Below are 16,987 nucleotides of genomic sequence, written 5' to 3'. Positions count from 1 at the left end.
GACATCATAATGGCAAATTCATTGATCTATATAAATATGAATATAGATCAGTGGGCAAAATAAGAATCTAAATAAGGTTTGTCCAAGAAGTTGCTTGAAAAGAGTCTCAAAAGGGGCTGGGAAGTCACTAAATCTAGTGACAAAATCGCTAAATTGGCAATACTGCACACAGACAGACAGACAGACAGACAGACAGACAGATAGATAGATAGATAGATAGATAGATAGATAGATAGACAGGCAGACAGATAGATAGATAGACAGACAGACAGACAGACAGACAGACAGACAGACAGATAGATAGATAGATAGATAGATAGATAGATAGATAGATAGATAGATAGACAGACGGATAGATAGATAGATAGATAGATAAATTTGCCAACTGCTTTCAATTAAAAGTAGTTAAAACTGGTAGCTAAATGTCACTAGATGACATGATAATGGCAAATTCATTGATCTATATAAATATGAATATAGATCAGTGGGCAAAATAAGAATCTAAATAAGGTTTGTCCAAGAAGTTGCTTGAAAAGAGTCTCAAAAGGGGCTGGGAAGTCACTAAATCTAGTGACAAAATCGCTAAATTGGCAACACTGCAGACTACAGACAGACAGATAGACGTTAAACTATATTCCTGCCAGCCTAAAAAATACAGGAATAAAGTTATAGAGTGAACTAAAGTTAAAAGTGAGTGAATTACATCTGAATGGCAAAACATCTGTTGACAAAACAAACATAAACCGTGCCGTAGCGCCCTCTCATGCTAAACGTCTGTAATGACACCTGCAGATCCTACTCGAATATAAAAACCTCATTAACTCCTTCTAATTTTAGATAGAATTTATTAAGTTTGTAAAATCCTATCTGGATACATTTTTTAATGAAAATGTTGAATATTTCATATTTTGCTGTTGTTCCGGGCATTGGAAGCGGAACCGTTAACAGCAGGAATGTTTCCGTGTGAAATGCTGCACGCTTGTGTTACAGTGTGAGGTGTCCGTCTTAAAGCAGAGTCATGGCAGCCTCAGATCTCTTTAAAACTTTATTATACACAATCAACAATCTCCTGCAACAACACAAATATAAAACTGCTCTGGCAGTCGTCAAAGGCTTCAGGAATGGTGCTGTGTGAGTTAGAATGATCTTTTCAACAGCGTTTTTATGCTTGTTTGGTAATAAATGTATTTACATTTTTGTAATTCTAACCTTGTTTACATTTGGACGTTAACTGTTAAGCACTTGTTGATTATATTTCATCTTGCGTATAGGAAGATCATTTCATTTTTTTTTTCTCTCATTATATGAGCGTTATAAATTTATATAAACTTAAAAAAGGTTTGCATATTGATAGTTTCAGACATAAGACTCACTGTAAACATGTAATTATTCACTGTTCATATGAAGAGGTTCTGAGACTGCTGTCTTTATTTTATTTATTTATTTTTGTCAGATATGGGGCTAAAATTCGTGCTCCTCACGCCCTAGTGATGACGTTTCTCTTCAGAAGTGGCAGGTGAGGTGAACTTTGAACTTTCAACTTTCAGATAACAAACTCCATGTCACTTATGTCAAAATAGTTTTAGTCTGGCGCTCATCCTTAGACTGCTGCTTTTACTTGTTTATAAATGGATATTATGTGGAAAATACTGTGTGATATTACACTGTCTTCTTTATTTGTGGTCATCTACACTTTTGTCCAAAAGTCTGAGATGACATGTGACAGTGGTAATATTTTGCATTTTTGTAATATAATAACACACATACACGCACACACACACACACACACACACATACATTTATTTATTTATTTATTTATTTATATATATATTATTATTATTATTATAAATAAATGTTTTTCTCTAGTTCACGTTGGCCACAATTATTGGCACCCGATTATTGCAATGTCCTTTTCCCAAGATAACAGCTCTGAGTCTTCTTCTATAATGCCTGATAAGTTAGGAGAACATCTGACAAGAGATCAGAGACCATTCCTTCATGCAGAATCTCTACAGATCCTTCAGATTCCCAGCTCCATGTTGGTGCTTCATCTCTTCAGTTCACTCCACTCATTTTCTATAGGGTTCAGGTCAGGGAACTGGGACGGCCATGGCAGAAGCTTCATTTTGTGCTCTGTGACACATTTTTGTGTTGATTTTGAGAATCTTTGGCCACTCAAACTGTCCTCCTCACCGCGCATTAGGACGATTTAGACACACATCCTCTTCCAGGCAGATTTGTAACATCTTTAGTTGATTGGAACTTCTTAATTATTGCCCTGATAGTGGAAATGGGAATTTTCAATGCATTAGCTTTTTTCTTATAGCCATTTTCTATTTTGTGAAGCTTAACAATCTTTTTCTGCACATCAGAACTATATTTTTTGGTTTTACTGTGATGAATGATTAAGGGAATTTGGCCTTTGTGTTTACACATATTTGTACTAGTCATGGCTAGGCAATTTCATGCTCCTAGTCACCCTGGTGTACTAAAAAATGTAAATATGAATGGGAATATACTTCAGAGATATTTTACTCATAATAATTTCTAGGGGTGCCAACATGTTTTGGAGAAAAACATTTATTTCATAATGTGAGTCATAATGTCAATATTTGTGGAGGGCTGTTTTATTTATATATATATATATATATATATATATATAATACATTATGACTTGAAAAGTATAATTAATATAATACCATATGAGCTTTGCATTTGCTTTATCTTTGCACATCAACAGCCTGAGAGAGAAGTTTAGAGCGATCGCACAGGCCACGTACACTCACTCCAGGAATCTAGCCTGCTTTGTGTTCACATATAAAGGCCTGCAGGCACTCCAGCAGCACTTACAGGGGAAACAACTGCAGTCTCACTCCTTTCTTGCCGCGTGTCTTGGAGGCTGGCTGGTGTTTGGAGAAAATAACAACATTAACAGCCAGGTTAGTGAAACAGAGTACATTATCTGATTCATCTTTTAATACCTAACAACCTAATTTCAGTGAAATTTTGAAAAGGTGTTTGAAATGTTCTTCTTTAACACTGGCAAAACCCTAAAAAGGCCCATATTTTATTCAGAGGCCAAACTGAGCAAAAATATGCAATTAGGTGCAGATGCTGATAGTTATATGGCCAAAAAGTAAGATGAAATTCTGATATCTTGTAATGTAAATCAATGAGATCTTTATTACAGCAAGGTAATAAACTACTTACATAAAATGCATACAGTACCTGTCAGAAGTTTGGAAACATTATGATTTTTTTTTTTTTTTTTTTATGAATATATTGTAAAATGTTTTTTTTTTTCTGTGATCCTTCAGAAATCATTCTAATATGCTGATTTGCTGCTCAAGAAATATTTCTGATTATCATCAATGTTTAAAACAGTTTTTGTTGCTTAACATTTTTGTGGAAGCAATGATACCATTGAGAAATTTGTGGTAATGTTTAAAAAGAGAGAAATTAATACTTTTATTCATCAAGGATGCATTAAATTGATCAAAAGTGACAGTGCTTTAAATAAGTGACAGTCATTTATAATGTTACAAAAATTCTATTTAATAAATGTAATAAATGCAAATAAATGCTGTTTTTTTTTTTTTTTTTTTTTTTTTTTTTTTTTTACTTTTTATTTATCAAAGAATCCTGAAAAAAGTATCACAGTTTCCACAAAAATATAAAGTAGCACAGCTGTTTTAAACATTGATGATAATCAGAAATGTTTCTTGAGCAGCAAAGAAGCACATTAGAATGATTTCTGAAGGATCATGAATAAACATGGATCATGGTGAGCAGAAAAAAATGCAATGTTTCCAAACTTTTCACAGGTACTGAATAAATATCAGTTGTCACACAAGTCTTACTAAGATGATATTGAAATGCTTAGTTTTATGTTCAGAGCTCTTTAGTTTTAAAACATATAATGCAATACAATGATGATTGAGAGATGAACAAATAAACCTTCCTCTAAAGCCTGATGGATCATATTTTTAACATGAATTTTCTAAAAAATGATGAATGGATAATGAAGTAAACCTAAGTTGCTTCATTCCAGAAAGTGTTCATCTTGAAATATTAATAACATTATCAAAGTTATTCTTATGTTTACTTTATAAAAATCAGTAAAGATATCACCTCAAAAAGACAGTGAATCACGAGCTCAAGGTGGACGTTTTCACAATTACACTAAAAGGCCTTTTACTTGCTAAAAAAATCTAAACGATCAATCAGACGACAGAAGGCATGTAGTAGAATGTGTGCAACAGGTTTTTCAGTGATGTTATGATACAGTAGGATTAAAATAAATTGTTTTAATTTTTTCTGTCTAATGCAAAGACATTCATACATTTTTGGGTGTGATTTTTAGTAGCTGAATAATTTTGAGGGGCACTGAATATAATATCTCTTATTTGATTTCTGTTATTTTGGTCAGATAAACATGTACCTGCTGTCCAGGATTCTCTTTGCCTTGTCTCGACTAGCAGTGGAAAAGGGCTTCATCCCGCAGCCCAAGAAAGACCCGTTCCCTTTGTTTGCCACGCTGGTATGGGGGATCGTGCTCTGGTTGTTTGAGTATCACCCTCATACGCTTCAGCCCTCCCTCCAGTCCTCCATGAACTACCTCTACCATGACAGCAACACATGGCATGATATTTCAGACTTTCTCATCTATAACAAACCCAAAACCAACTGAGGTACCTGCAGGGACAGATCTGGACTCCTGCATTCAACGATAGAATCTAGCCAAAATAACAAACCACTTTAGAGTTTTGGTTTCTTTTTATTTTTCATTTGATTGAAGGGTTTAATTACTATACCATTATTTGTGGCACATATAGAAATCTAACCTTGACTGATCTCAAAACAGTTCTCTAACCTTACCTGGTTAGAGGTTGTACTAAATGACTTTTTTGCACATCATCTAGACTGTAACAGATTATATTTGCTCCACTTTTACTATCAGCTGTACTTGCACTTCATGATAACTTTGATAAACCAACGTGTAAGCACAGAAACAGAACATGTTTATGAATTTCTCCCAAAAATTTGCTTTATGAAGTACATGAGGACCATGAAGATTTTATGCATTGTGACATTATGTCCAGTGGCATAGCGGACGGGCACGCAGGGCATGCACTGCGGCGGGGCCCCTGCGATAACCCACCCAGGTCAACAGACAATGATCATGTATCTACGATAGCCAGAGATATTGTCAAAAGCATCAAATATTGGCAATATTAAGTGGATTTGGCATTTCCAATTAATGTAGGCCTGTTACATTCTTCTAGTCCAGTGGTTCCCAAACTTTTTAGAGTGGAGTACCCCCTGAGGCATTTACCATCCTTCTGCGTACCCCCTCTCTTCCTCTTAGACTGCACCTTTTCCATTAAGGAACAATATTTGCCCCCTAAATTGACTTTCCAGTGCATTTTTTTTTTTTTTTTTTTATCTTTATAAGTACCTTTACAACATTAATAATGTTTTAAATAATAATAATAATAAAAAGTTCAATAGAGAAAAATGCAATGATAAAACTTGAAAAGTGATTGTTTTAAATACTAAAACCGCCAATGGATGGCGGTAAGTCATAATGCATGAGTTATCGAGTCGTTCGTTCAACGAAGGAAGTGGCTGTATTTATGAATGAATCATTGAATCACGAACAATTCGTTCAAAGCCGCAGATTCGTTCACGGAACACCGTTGTGTTGTAGTTGTGCTGTGGCTTTCGTTGGAGCTATTTCGTTGCAAAATAGAGCAAATACTGACAATATTGTGAAGAACATCACTTAATATTACCCTTTTATTTGTTGAAATGTTGTATAATATCAATATCACATTTGCAATCGTTAATGTTTATTTGCTCGTATAACATTATCAATATTAAAAACAAGAACTCACAAAAGGTATGTTTTGTATCAAGAGTTTGAATCTTAAATTGATCTCTATGCACCTTTTGTGCCGGGCTATTTGTTCAAGTGCTAGAACGGCAGTAATGTAGCATGATTTGCTCAGGCAGCAGACTCTGCACGCAACATATGCACCCATATGCGCGCTGCTTATGTGGAAATGGACGCTGTCAGATTTGACCGCAAAAGATATGGTATTTTGATTGGATGTATTTATGTAGTCATGCATTTACGGCATTGTGCCTGTTAGAAAATATATGGTCGGCTTTAATATTATTTTAAGGTGGGGAAGAATTAAATGAATTACCCCCTCTGTCACCTCACGTACCCCCAGTAGTGGCGAGCAGTGGTGTTCTGAAATGAGGAAGCAATTTTTTCATTTATTTATGAATCAATGTAAATTCATGTGCATTACTCTTAACGTTGACACATCTTCCTTGTTAAATGAACATTACTTTACATTACATCAAAAAAGAAAAAAAGACACCAAATACAATTCTATTTTGTAATTTTACATTAACAATGTATTGTAATAAATGTTCTATTTATCAAAACCAAGTCAATCTCATCAAGTTAGTGTTTTAAGCATTTCTACATTCATTCCAAAATAATTACTAAAGGCAATAATAATTTAAACAATATATTTTATTTGTGTATTGATGTTTTTCTTTTTAATAGTCAACTTAGGCTATTTTGGATTATCAGTCGTGCTCCGTAAACACCGTCTGTCAGAGACACAAATTGTATTTTTAATTTCACCAAGCTGATTGGACTAAAAAACCCCGCAGTCATCGTGTTTTCATTTTGATTTTGACGTGACATAAAGCAGTGATATCTAACTGGGTGATCTGTTGACTTACTTTTCAATTAGTCTTCCCATTGACGCCATCATTTGTTCATTCAAACTGACGCGCGGAACGTGCACGTAAACAAGAGGCGGGATTTATCGCACAAACCAATCATATCCAATCATAACCAATTACATCCAATCATAGCGCGATGGAGACATTGCCTCCTCTCACGTGACTTTCTCCCATTCATTCTCAATTACCCCCCACAAAACCCACCGTACGCCGGGGGTCTGATGGTTTTCTATGGTTTCCTATGAGAGCAAAGGGAGGCATGACTCCTGCTGTAACTTTACCTGCGGGTGTCTGTTGGGCAGTGTTCCTTAAGAAATACGAGTAACTTGCGGTCTTTTTAATGTCATAATTTGTAATATTTGTGTTGTTTTATATGTAATACGGATTATTTTCTCATTCTATTTTTTTTTTGAGGAGGCACTGCCTCCCTTGCCTCCTCGGAAGAAACGCCCCTGCCCCAGGGGTACGCGTACCCAAGTTTGGGAACCGCTGTTCTAGTCTATTATTATTACTATTAGGTTAGGCTACTTTTATTATTAAATTAATATTATAATAAATTTGCCCTGCAATAATTTCATAGCGCATCACTGCATAGGCCTAACTGACGTTCTGTGAGGATAATAAAAGATTAGGCTATTAGCTCATCTTTGAAATTTTCCTCGCATTTTACTTTTGAGTTTTCCTGTAATTCCTTTTATTATCATTGCTAGTTAGTTTCTCTCATAGGCGTAATTTACAGGTGGGACATGTCCCCACCACTTTTTACCAGGGTCGATTGTCCCCACCACTTTTTACCTCTCGCGGCACAGAGTTTTTTCTTCGCGCTCGTGCACGGTGCGCAGTCGTCACACGGACGAGCGCTTCAATCTATCGCTTAACCGTGCGTTCACACCAACGACGGTGAGAGCGTCAAAGTGACAGGAAGTCATTCATTTTCAATGTGATCCGGCGGCGAGCTCTGGCGAGAGCGGCGCGTCTTGGACGGTGAGAGCGTCGAGGAGAGTTGAAATCACAGGGGTCGGTTGCATAAACCACTTAGACTAGTCGTAAAAGTTAAGACACTAATGTTTTTCTTGAAGAGTGGTCCTAATTTTTTAAAGTCCGTTACATAAAAAGGTAGATTGGTGTAATTTGAATTAGAAAAAATAACATTGATTACCCCTTGGTTAACTGCAAGTTGGTCAAACTAGTTCTTAAGACAGTCTTAATATAGTGACTGTTACTAAGTTTATGCAACTGGCCACTGGTCAACTTTATGGTAATGAGCTATGACGCGGCTCAGCGGCAACCAATCGGAATGTAGAGGTCCTCGCTTGAGAGGATTGAATGCACAGTACAGCGTTGTTGGCAGGGCAGCCAAGGCTAATTTTGACGCCATCGCCGGCGGCGGTTTGAACGCACATTACGGCGTTGTTGGCAGGGCAGCCAAGGCTAATTTTGAAGCCATCGCCGGCGGCGGTGTGAACGCACAGTAACGCTGTTGCGGCCAGAGACTCTATTCGTTCCGGTGAAATCACAAACAAAATGCACATAAACATGTCCCTGCTCTTGATAAGCAATCACTGACAGAACATCTTTGGTTTTAATGAGAAAAAAATAAAAAATAACACGAGGGCGGATTAGAACCCAGAACCTCTGGCACGCTGAATGAAAAGTTTACCCCTCATCTATCAGGACAGTCTAGTATTGCAGGCGGATGAAGGACAGGTATTTATTGACTAATGTAAATACTTTTGCAACTAACCACATATTGTTTTATAGTAGATGTAAGGACGAAACTATCATATTAACATGAGGTCTATGTCATTAAATATTGTGCATTTATTATTATAATGATACAATCACAATTCCCCCCCGACACACAAACATTCTTTTTTTTTTTTTTTTTTTTTTTATAAATTATTATTTCAACTTTCAGGAAAACATACAATGACATTTAACATAAAAAAACAAACAACCAAACAAAAATTGGGGATACACATAACAGATTTTATGATACAGGGTAGAGCATTAAATGGCACATATTCCTGTCCCACCCACTTTTTAAAACAAAGTTACGCCACTGGTTTCTGTGGTAACATTTTGCAATAAAGTTTCATCAGTTAACATTAGTTCTAATAATGAACAATACTTCTAAAGCATTTATTAATCTCAAAGTTAACCCTAACATTTACTTTTTAAGATAAAAAGTTGCATCAGTTAACATTAGCTAGTTAATGCACTGTGAGCTAACATGAACATTTTTATTAACTAACATTAACAAAGGTTATTAAATGCTGTAAGAATATATTTCTCATTGTTAGTTCATGTTAGTTATTGAATTAACTAATGTTAACAAATGAGACCTTATTGTAAAGTGTTATTGTTTCTGATAGTACAAGAAATACTGCCATGATGTGTAAATAATTCATTTAAAAACATAAAATCCTTTCAAACAAATCCTATTTTTGCATCATGGTAATGAGGATTGTGAATCATGAAACCTGTCAAAACTTTAAATTGTTTGTTTTTAGGGTGAAATATGACCCGGGAATGTTTTGGTACTGTTTTGTTAAACAGCACTTTTTGGTGTCATATTACATAAAACTTAACACAACAATCACAGTCCTTAAAACAAAATAATGACAATATATTCATACATTTTTTATTATAAATAATTAGTCATGTGGGTCCATAGTTTCTTCCTGGTTTTCACCACAGTGAGAAAGTGATTTATATATTTTATTCTTCTGCTGATTGCAAAACTTTTAATAATTGAAATGCAAGAGCCAGTATAAGCAACAATTTAGTAAGTTGAAAGAGTAATTTTTTTCCCATGTGTTCTCTTGGTGTAGATTTAATGGAAGAATGTATCTATTAATTGATTAAATACTGTACCAGAATATATGTGAATCGTTAATAATGTTTGAAATATGTAGATATTATCCATAGTTTGCCATATGTATTAAAACTGTATGAAATGAACCCTACTGCATCTTTATTTTCATCTTTATAACAATCGCTGGGATCAAATCATATTTACGCACCATGCTGAATACACCGTTCCAGAATCAAACAAAAGTTCTTATTATCAAATGAAGATCCACCACTACGATTGTCATGCCATGCAAACTTTTTTTTATTAAATTATTCTGGTTTAAGTTCTCTTAGGAAATTATATTACCCAGCAAACACTTTAGAATATATATATTTTTTTAACAGGAATCCATTTTAGAGTTTTTTTTTTTTTTTTTTTTTAAAGCAAACTTTAAAAACCTTATATAGCTTTTTAAATTGCCCTTTCATAATGTTTTAACTTGTTACTCACCATGAAAATATAGCCAAGGAAGCTGGAATGGTGTTAAAACACCAACCAACTAACCAACCAATTCCATTTGTATTATCTTATCCACATATCCTCATTCAGGTAACAGGGTTGTGAAATGTAATTATGTGTCAAAAAAAAGGTACATCGAAAATAATAAGAAATTGTGAATTAAAATGGTAGAGTCTAGAAGCTCTAGATGCTCGGTTTTGCTGAATAATTCATTGTTCCCTTAATAATTTTAAGCCAGACTGGAAAGAAGCATCAAGTCTTGGGATCAAGACTCAGTTGTTTTCTTTCAAAAGCATCACACACTTTTGGTGTGATTTTAGTCGGACAGCCACGTGTAAAGAGTAACAGTGCTGCTGTACACTATAGGACAAATGCCAATGTGTTTAGCAAGGTCATTTTGACCCACTTGAGCATCAAAAGCTTTGTCTTTGTGAAGATTGAGTCATTTCAGAAACCTGCGTTATGAGATAGCAATACTGAAGGTGTATGTTTATATAGGGACGGGCCTCAAACTAACAACAGTGTCTGATTAATAACCTGGATTATTTCCATTTACAGCCTATAAACTGCCTGAACCTTTTGTAAATTCTTTAGAATTCTTAGAAAGTCTAATCCTTTTGATAAATCAGCACAGCTGGAATGCTATTGGAACAGGGGCAGATCGTTTAGTAAATAAAATGATAAAACGGTTAGTTCCTACTCTTGATTCTGATTGATCAGTAGCTGTGTTTTATTCACGATAAAAAACGGCTATGACCGCTTCACCCAACGGTTTTGTGTATCACTACATAACACCCTTAGCAACTTACTCTTAGCAATGTAAACTGTATGTTCTCAATTGATATTGTTCATTGAAGCTTACTGTATTATGTAGAAGAGCGTTGTGAAAGATCGAGTGAGCGAATTTATTACCTGCATTCAGATTTAGCATTTTCCTTCAGGTCAGTCCTATGTTCATAATAAAAAATCTGTTTAAATGACCTATGTATTATCCTGTCCTTTTAACAGTTAACGTTAAGGGGTTCTGACAGCGCTAGTCAAAGCATTTGTCAGTTGCGTTTGTTCCGTGTTCACAACAATTCAGTCTTTTCAATATAAAAGTCTTTGCTACTGACTGACACACTCATAAAGACAGTCTTTGCCGCCATCTAATGGCGTAATAATGTAACTTCTGTTGCTGTTCACGGTCAGGAACTATTTTTCCGGCGGAAGGAAGGCTTTAGTGAAAGTTTACTTCATGAAAGTTGCATTGATACATATTTTTGGCTTTAATATTTGTATTGTGTGGTAACCGTTTTATAAAAGCAATCAGGTACTCGAGGCTGGTGCTGTATCGTGAATAAGTCACGGCTGAAGGGGTTGCAGGCACTCCTTTTCGCGTCCTGCCTAACAACACCCTTCAGCTGTGACTTATTCACAATACAGCACAGCCTCTTGTACCTTATTGCTTGAATCACTGAAATTATGATGATTATAATATTTAGAATTAGTTTTTTTATATATATGTTTTCCGTTTTCATTTAAAGCTTTAGTCATTTTGTTGTTGTTGTTGTTTTAAATAGGCTTATATAGTTTTTAATTTTTATTTCAGTTTTAGTTATTTTAGTATATCAATGTTTATTTTATTTAAAGCAACAAAAATGTTTTGGGCTAATAATAGCGTTTATTTTTGCACTGTCAACTATACTATCTGCATTTTAAATTATTATTATCTTTTTTGAGGGGAAATAGCCTATAATTTATTTTATTATATTTTCTTGTGTATTAGTTATGGGGGTGGGTAAAAAAATATAAAAGGAATGTAAGAGGAATTTTGTTGTTTATCAGCACATCTGCAAAATGTACGCTTCAGTTCTTGCAATAAAAGATATTAAAACAAAAAGATGTTTTTTACGGTTTTAGTTTTAACTATAATAACCATGCATTCAGAACACATTATAATTATATCCTCCTGGGACCCAGGAATAGACTTTTGTCCTCTGTAGTGGACATTATATTTTAGTGAATTTCTCTGACATCATACATGTCACAGTTTTAAGTCTGGCTGTCCTGTAAAGAGCACATTCAGGGCTTTGCAGAGATACCAAATGTTTGGAAGTTTCACCATGACAACAACTTCTCCTTGGTCTTTAAAATGACTGACATTAATTTAGTGATCAAATTTAGCACTCTTACGGAAATATGATAATATTTTGTAATTATTGTTTAAATTTGATTATTTTTTAAATTGTTTGTTATAAATCAACATCTCAGGAAAATCTTATTGGGGTTTCTAATCAAAATATGACTTTCTGTTACAAAACAGGGCATTGATTTCATACATGACCTCTGTAGAAGACAACAGGACTTAAATCATGATTATCAGACATTTTGGGAGACACAAGTGAATAGCAAAATAAATTATATATCAATATTCCTATTATCATATTAGAATGATTTCTGAAGGATCATGTGACACTGAAGATTGGAGTAATGATGCTGAAAATTCAGCTTTGCCAACACAAGAATAAATTACATTTTAAAATATTTTCAAATAGAAAACAGTAATAATATTTCACAATATCACTGTTTTTACTGTATTTTTAATTAAATAAATGCAGCCTTAGTGAGCAGACGAAACTTCTTTTAAAAACATTAAAAATCTTACCGTTTCCAAACTTTTGACTGGTAGTGTACATGTAATGTATTGTCATTTTATTTTTTAAACAACTTAGTCCTGGTGTCCACTACAGAGGACATAGCATAAAATATGAATAAAATACAATTTTTCAAAAATGTTATTTTTCCATTTTTTTCTTATGCTCTAAACAATGTAATGATGAGAAACAAAATATTAAATTCAAAAACTTTTTTCTGGGTCCCAGGAGGATAAATAGATACATTTATAATTAATTCTTGCAGACATCTACATACTGTACAACTTCAAAAGTTCATGAACTTTTTCTCAAGTTGGCTTTTTATAATTTACAGTCTTTGTTTATTCATGGCTTGTGAAATCCTCTTCACCGCTGTTAATGTTTAAAATGTGCAGAGGTTGTGTTATGTATTTCATAATCCTCTTACTGAATGAGAGTGTCTAGTCAGAGCTCTTTGGAAAATGGGGAGAGTATAGAGGAGTGACTTGGGTGTCACCCGACATGAAACCAAGACCAGCCCTGACAGCACCACACCTTCTGTGCGGCTGATCTGTTATATACGTCATGATATATGCTATATTCTTGGTGAGGGTGTGCAATCTCAAGCCCTTTTCATGACTGTAAATGCAGACCATTCAGTCTTTGTAGACTGCAGATTCATTATGCACTTATACAACAATGAAAATATCAAAAAAAAAATCTATTATACCACTTCAGGACTCATTATTAGTCATCAATATGAGAGTGAATCGCATGAAACCTGTTAAGAACATCAAATGTTTCACCCCAAGGTTTCATTGTGTTAATTGCATTAATTTTTCTTAAATTAAGCCTTCATACACTCCATACGGTGACAAAGCAAAAACAGATTTTTTACAAATTTGCTAATTTATTAAAAAAGGAAAAAATTGAAAGAAGTACAATGCATTAGTATTTGTACCCTTAACTCAGCGTTTAGTTGAAGCACCTTTACAGCCTCACGTCTTTTTGGGTATGATGTGACAAGCTTTGCACATCTGCATTTGGCTACCATTATTTTCCTCAGATCCTCTCAAGCTCTGTCAGGTTGGATGGGGACCGTCGGTGGACAGACATTTTCAGGTTTCTCCAGAGATGTTGAATTGGGTTCAAGCCCTGGCTCTGGCTGGGCCACTCAAGGACATTCACAGAGTTGTCCATAAGCCACTCTTGCATTGTCTTAGCTGTGTGCTTTGAGTCATTGTCCTGTCGGAAGATGAACTTTCTGCCCTGTCTGAGGTTCTGAATGCTCCGGACTAGGTTTCGTTAAGGCTATCTCTATATTTTTCTACATTGAGCATTCCTTCTACTCTGACAAGTCCCCCAGTCCCTGCCACTGTCCCTGCCTGGCTTCCTCCAGAAATGACGGTTGGAACTGAGGTTCATCAGACCAGAGAATATTGTTTCTCACAGTCTGAGAGAGTCCTTTAGGTGCCTTTTTTTTTTTTTTTTTTTTTTTGCAAATTCCAAGTGTTTTTTTTTATGTGTCTTCACTGAGGAGAGGCTTGAGTCTGGCCACTCTGTCATAAAGCCCAGATCGGTGGAGTGTTGCAGTGATGTTTGTCCTTCTGTAAGTTTCTTCCGTCTCCAATTATGATCATGGAGCTCAACCAGAGTGACCATCAGCTTCTTGGTCACTACTCTACCAATGCCCTTCTCCATGGATTGCTCAGTTTGGCCAGGAGGCCAGCTCTAGGAAGAGTCCTGGTTGTTCCAAACTTCTTCCATTAAGGATTATGGAGGCTACATGCTTCTGTGAACCTTCAATTCAGCAGATTTTTTTTTTTTTTTTTGCAGTCTTCCCCAGATCTGTGTCTCGACACAATCCTGTTACTGAGCTCTACAGGCAGTTCTTTTAACCTCCATGGCTTTTTTTTTTTTTTTGCTCTGATATGTATTTTCAGCTGTCAGACCTTTAATTGAGAGTTGTGTGCCTTTTCAAATCATACCCATTCAATTGAATTTGCACAGGTTAATTCCACTCGAAGTGGAGAGCCCTGAAGATGTCCTGTAGTTTCTGGCACCAAAACGTTAGCAGCAGATCCTTCAAGTCCTGTTGCAAGGTGGAGCTGCCGTAGATCGAACTTGTTCATCCAGCACATCCTACAGATGCTCAATTGAATTGAGATCTGGGGAGTTTGGAGGTGGTGGTCAAGTTTAATAGTGATGTCACTCCTAATTTTGACTAATCTCATTTGTAATCAGTTAAACTGATGGTCTAACAACTCACTGATTTATTTCAGGGAACGATTATTAACATGAACAAAATGCATCATGTTACCATAATGTTTTCTTTTAATTTATCTTAACAATACCTTATATGCACAGCATCTGCACTTTTTCCATATACCTCCATTACTGTCCTGTACTCAAAAAAATGCTGGGCTGTTTCAACCCATGTTTGGGTCAAATATAAACAAACCCAACCTTTGGTTTAATTTTTTTAATTAAAATTTTAAACCTAATGGTTCTGTTCAAACATGGGTTGAAACAGTGGCGGATTTAGGCATGGGCGACATGGGCAACGGCCCAGGGCGGCATCTTGCCGGGGGCGGCATGTTATCTAGCAATATTCATGCTAGATAACATGCTAGAAATATAATAATCACAGCAATAATGATCCAGTTATAGACTCTAAAGCATTTGCCTATTTAAATCCAAACAGTGACTTCTTTATGGGGAAAATGAATAGTATTTTACTTCCAGAACCCTATTTTGTGTTAAATTCTGAAACCACTTCTCTATCCTCACAGCAGGGCCGCTGTTTGTGGAGGTGCCTGTCTCCATGTCTGGACAGCCTTCTCCATCTCAATGGAGTGCCATTCTGGAGAGGAGCGTACCGGCCCCGAATGCACCCCGTACGATGTCGGTGTCACTGTTCAGCCCTGCGTCTTCCTCTGTAGGAGTCCAAACATAAAACAAGGTCCAAGAAACACAGGCAAACAGGGTAATCCAGAACAGGCATATAGTCAAAAACCAAGACACAGGAAACCAAGATATCGCCCAGAAATCTAGTGTAACAAATACAAGACAAATGTAAAATGTAAAACGTAAATCACACATAATGAGAACAGGCAATGGATATTGGGAAATGGAGATCATGATGAGATAGCACAGGAGACAGAAGGAGTCCCCCCTTAAGGAGCGGATTCCAAACAGAGGGCCAGGTCCATGGAGTGGTCGCAGGACTGGAGATTGAGGCGGATCAGGGAACCAGGGTGGAGCAGGCAGAGCAGGTGGCCAGGGTGAAGCTGACGGGACTGAAGACCATCTCAGCGGAACTGAAGACCACCAATGTGGGGCAGATGACCACCACAGCAGAGTACACAGGACTGAAGATCCCCACAGCAGAGCAGAAGACTACCACAGCAGAATAGACAGGGCTGGCTACCACCACGGTGGAGCTGACAGGGCTGAAGACCACCAAGGCATAGCTGAGGAACACCTCGGTGGAGCAGGCGGGACTGGTGACCACCATGGCAGAGATGAAGACTACCAGGGCAGATAAGGCGGAACTGGAACAAAGAGCACAGAGAGGTTAGGGTTGGCCTCCAGGGCTGTGTCAAAACAGGTATAGAGTTACGTAATGGCCCCGAGGCCATAACAGAGCAGGCAGGAGAGATGTATGTGACATGGCAAGCAGAGTCTTTAATAGACAGGCAGGGAGTTCAAGGGTGACCTCTGTGGTCATATCAGGGCAGACAGGCAGTTCGGAGACGACCTCCGTGGTCGTGTCAGGGCAAGCAGAAAGTGAATGGGCGACCTCCATGGTCGTGTCAAGGGAGAAAAAAAAAAAAAAAAAAAAAAAAATGTGCGATCGGGTTTTTACCGCTTATTTGCACGTAACGTCTTCGTGTGCACGTATTATGTCAACGTGTGGGTCAATTAACCTGGTCGGGAGGAACTCGGAGTGTGCGCCCGGAGAAGAACTCTCACTCAAAAGTATACGAAAAGAAGGGATGAGGTGACGTCTGTAGGGAGAGCGGGAGAAGTTCTAAATCAACACTAAATTATGGTAAGAAAAAAGGTCTAAGCCACCGGAGGCCGATTTAGGTGAATAAATAAAAAGGAAGAGGGAAATCATGCAAAAGATAAAGGCATGTCGCCCAGGGCGCCATACAAGCTAGAACCGCAACTGGGTTGAAACAACCACTGTGATCTCACTTTTGTCCCTATGAACGCAGATGTCTGATTAAATGCATATGTATTACTCATTCTTTGAATGCACATACTTTATCCACCCGCTGAA

The 16,987-nt window shown here is 36.5% G+C and overlaps 1 protein-coding gene across 2 annotated transcripts; it reads left to right on the top strand.

Moving 5' to 3' along the window:
- Positions 1-965: 965 nt before the first annotated feature.
- On the top strand, positions 966-15,715 carry pxmp4 (peroxisomal membrane protein 4). 2 transcript variants are annotated; one of them, XM_051897562.1, is made up of 4 exons: positions 966-1,131; positions 1,454-1,516; positions 2,741-2,939; positions 15,492-15,715. In XM_051897562.1, the coding sequence occupies exons 1-4, from the start codon at positions 1,019-1,021 to the stop codon at positions 15,639-15,641; spliced, it is 525 nt and encodes a 174-aa protein (XP_051753522.1). In that variant the 5' UTR covers positions 966-1,018; the 3' UTR covers positions 15,642-15,715. The 2 variants fall into 2 exon arrangements, with proteins under 2 accessions (XP_051753522.1, XP_051753521.1); XM_051897561.1 differs by lacking the exon at positions 15,492-15,715 and adding an exon at positions 4,430-9,732.
- The last annotated feature ends 1,272 nt before the right edge of the window (positions 15,716-16,987 follow it).

This window comes from Ctenopharyngodon idella, chromosome 6, assembly GCF_019924925.1.
Source record: "Ctenopharyngodon idella isolate HZGC_01 chromosome 6, HZGC01, whole genome shotgun sequence".
In the NCBI taxonomy this organism is placed as follows: Eukaryota; Metazoa; Chordata; class Actinopteri; order Cypriniformes; family Xenocyprididae; genus Ctenopharyngodon; species Ctenopharyngodon idella.
Note: the sequence above shows the minus strand (reverse complement) of the source record. Positions and strands in the feature narration are given on the sequence as shown.

Bases quoted from the DNA above. Each gene is read 5' to 3' on its own strand.
- pxmp4 (XM_051897561.1), top strand. From the start codon at position 1,019: ATGGCAGCCTCAGATCTCTTTAAAACTTTATTATACACAATCAACAAT. The intron at 1,132-1,453 runs GTGAGTTAGAAT...TATTTTTGTCAG, and splicing joins GGCTTCAGGAATGGTGCTGT to ATATGGGGCTAAAATTCGTG. The intron at 2,940-4,429 runs GTTAGTGAAACA...TATTTTGGTCAG, and splicing joins ATAACAACATTAACAGCCAG to ATAAACATGTACCTGCTGTC.